General features: G+C 32.7%; 1 protein-coding gene across 1 annotated transcript in view; it reads right to left on the bottom strand.

Moving 5' to 3' along the window:
- Positions 1 to 417: 417 nt before the first annotated feature.
- The window catches only part of LOC125040843 (all trans-polyprenyl-diphosphate synthase PDSS1-like), an 11683-nt gene continuing 8255 nt past the window's right edge, over positions 418 to 3845 (bottom strand). The window contains exon 5 of the mRNA XM_047635602.1: positions 418 to 3845. This exon is cut by the window's right edge and continues 176 nt beyond it. Within this exon, the coding sequence (XP_047491558.1) occupies positions 3800 to 3845 (46 nt within the window). The 3' untranslated portion in view covers positions 418 to 3799.

The following is a 3845-nucleotide window of genomic DNA, read 5'->3' as shown; positions in this document are numbered from 1 at the left end:
AAATGGAGCTATGTGCCCACTGCCCAGTTAATATCTCCATAACAGTGGTAACCCAAAAAGTTTATAAAGATACTTCTTAAAAGCTAAAACTGTCTGTATAAGTGAAATCTTAATACCTATATGCCCATCACAAAAAAATATTTTGAAAGCATCAGAATAAATAATCTGAAAATCCATTACCATCACTCATTGCCAACTTTAGCAGGTTCGGCATCTTTCGCCATGCACATACATAATATTTGATGCTTATTCTGATCCCATGAACAATTTTACTATATTTGGTCACATTAGCAATGTAAGTCATATTCATAATATCTTTCAGTAAATATATGTTGTAGCAATAACTACTTTAATAACTAGAATTACTTTATCAACACTGGTCCAAACATAAACAGAAGAAAAGGAAAACACGAAGTATACAAGAATATTGTTTTATTAACAATGTTTATATTCTGCACAGGGCTTGGCTGGCCAGTCAGGCAATGTTTCTCCTTCACTGATGGCAAGAAAGACTGAGGTCACATGAGCTCCACACCATTTATCCACAATCTTTTTCTTTATTTACAAATAAACATCCTTCATCAGCATCTATACTATGTTATGAAGTTTGGTCATTATGCTAAAATACAGGATTATGGTCTTGAGTATTCCACTAAGCCAAAATCAATAAATATTTCATACTAATTATGATTTTCTTAAAGCAAATACTAAGACAAATACTCTAACAATTTTCCTAATTCAAGTGCTGGTCTATCTGTGTCCTCTATAATTTCAAGGATGCTACAGCTATGTGTCCAAATAATCACATAAAACATTTACGCTTTAAGGTATCACTATTATTAAGTACTATCTTCACAGTACAGTTGTGCGCCGTTACCCGATTTTCTCTGCTTATATTTTGCAAAATATATTATTACCTATTCAATGTATCTGACAATAAAGTAAAAATTACATAAATAAAAAATGTATATAAAAGTACAAATAGCCTTTTATGACATTATGGAACAGGACACTAAAAATACTACTTAAAAAAAAAAAAAATCATAGATTATTACTGAACTTTCTTACAGCAGCCCATTCTGATATTGTGAGGATCATTTAATCTAGATTTAGCCATCAATTTTACCTTTGGGATTACTTGAATTATTCAGAGATAGTAATCTTCATACTTGGAAAGAATAATATATATGAGAGAAAGAGCATGGGAATTAATCCATATCACCCATTAGAATTTTATTTTCAAATGAAGACAGCCTCGAATAGAAATATCAAATGACCTGATGTAATTATTCAAGCAGTTATATGCAATACAAGTTTCAGTTCAGTGATAAACATCCTTTGTACACTCCTTAATAAGTGTAAGCAAACAAATGTATAGATATAAAAACTATATAATTTGATATCTTTATCAGAACAACTGATAAATCAATTATACTGAATAGCTTAAACCTAATAAATGTTAGGAAAAATTACAAGAAGAAATGTACTGGATGCAACATTAACAAAGCAATCAGTATATGCAACATGATTACAGTTTGGCATACTTACAAAAGCATAACAGAGGAAGCACCCATTTAATTTGTGACTTAACAGAACCTAAACTCATTTAACTCAGAAAGCTATACGAGCTAAAAAATATCCACAAGCATTAATCCTTTTACAAAATCTGGGGAAAATAACAAAAAAGGAAAATATGCATTGACAAAAACTTGATTGACTATCTATCATATTCATTAATATACATATACATACATATATATATATGAGTGAGTGTGTGCAAACAAACTCAGCTATACAAAATTAAGATAATATTGCAATAAAGATCTTTGGAAACTGCTAATGACCAGCTCAAGCTCTGTAAAAATTAGCCAAGTATACACTAGACCCACAACCTCTACCTCTGCAACTATACGAAAAATAAACTCTGATTAATTAATACACAACAGTACCATGCAAAATCTTTGCTATGTATCTATATGGAATGCTATAAGGTAAAACTATCAGATTAAAGATGTCATTACCATATCAGGAGTTAAAAAAATAGATGTAAATAAAGTTATTCTGACAATATCAAGTTGATCGTTGGGCATAATTTTAATACCAAAACTTTCCACTAAATAGCAATCATTTTGATGGTACTTCAACAACAGCATGATGTGGGGTGGCGGGGCAGCTGAGACGAGTTGCAAGTTCAGACTCCACACAACTACTCTGACATGTACATGTGCACACTAACTTAAGTTTAACATTCTTAGTGTCCTTTAGTATTGATTTTAACAACAAATCTACACCAAAAGACTTCACTGGTAAAACCTTCAGCACCAGTTACACTCACACCGGATAAATATCAAATAAATATATCTACTCTATCTCTCAACTGAGAAGCAAACAACACAATATATACAGCTATCATTGGAAAACATGCACCAGTTGTGTGCTGCCATGAACCACATCTACTTTGAGCAACAGAAGACAAGAGATGGCATGTACAATGTACAACCAACTAGCAGATCTTGTATGAACTTCCAATTCATGCAGATAATTCAAAAATTCTTGGTATTCATAAAGTGATAAAATCAGTATAACCAATTTTAAATGTAAATTTAAAGTACATGAGATAATTAACAGCTTAAATCCACCAAACTTGTAAAAATCTGAAGAAAAAAAACTTATTTCTGTATACAAAATCTGTTAGTTGCCACACAGGACAGGAGCCATTAAGGCACTGGATCCCGACACCCAGACCCACTCTCGCCACCACACTAATATCCATCCATTTCTGCACGTAAGCCTTCAAGTGTCTTGTATGATGGATAGCTTAATGTAAATTTCAGTTAATATCACTGATGCAAATTCATAAAATACATTAAGAAACAAAACATATATACACCTTGATTTCTTCTATAACTACAAAACAGTCAGAGGCCTAAGAGGACAAGCAGGTTAAAAGACCCTAACTAGAGGTAACAAGGTAGTTAACAATGAAACTCCACATATGGAGTCTTGAAGAAAAGTAAAGCTGTAGTAGAACACTGGGAGCCATTCATTCCTGCCTGCCCTTAGTGCTAATATGAATTAAAAGAATAAATACTTCAATTAAATACTTAGATCATCTACAAGACTCATCATCATGATACGACCACACACAGTCAAAATCTGGCTGTCAGAGATGTCAACTCCCTGGGGCAGATCTACTAATCTTCTAATAGTGACATGATAACAAGCTCTTGGTCTCTGTAGTTTTTCTTTGTGACTGTTAATGCAAGATAACTATTAACAGTTATTAGTTTAAAGGCAAAATATCTGGAGCTAGCAACACTTCCAGTCTTCCGGAAAAATTATAGTACTTCTCGAGTCAACACTCAGTGAAGATACGGTCTCTTCTTCAGCCAAAAATGGAAGATTCAAATGGAAATGGTGGCTATCTAGTTTAATATTTTGTACCAGACATGCCGAGTGGAAGTAAAAAAATAAATGCTTTTAAACTTTTTTTTTCCTATTTACAGCCTATCAACTTTCAGAAACTTGGTAGTCTACCTGCAGTAACCACAAACAATGCAAAAAATACTAGATGCGTCCTTGCATTACCTTAACTGCAATAATTAGAAATAATACAGGAAACAAATACTTACAACTGGATAAAATAAACAACAATTATAGTACAAACAAAAAAGGCAGCAAAGGTCAACACTAGACTTCACCAGCTATTTGATAATCCTGAACTTGCTTGTATCTGCCAGATTCTGTGCATGTGAGTAAATTAGCTGCAAAAATTCTATTGATTTTAAGAATACATTCACTATTTTCCACGGTTGAGCACTCTGTCTGTTAAGGTGATGAGTGCT

Source organism: Penaeus chinensis, chromosome 29 (genome assembly GCF_019202785.1).
Source record: "Penaeus chinensis breed Huanghai No. 1 chromosome 29, ASM1920278v2, whole genome shotgun sequence".
NCBI classification, from domain to species: Eukaryota; Metazoa; Arthropoda; class Malacostraca; order Decapoda; family Penaeidae; genus Penaeus; species Penaeus chinensis.
Note: the sequence above shows the minus strand (reverse complement) of the source record. Positions and strands in the feature narration are given on the sequence as shown.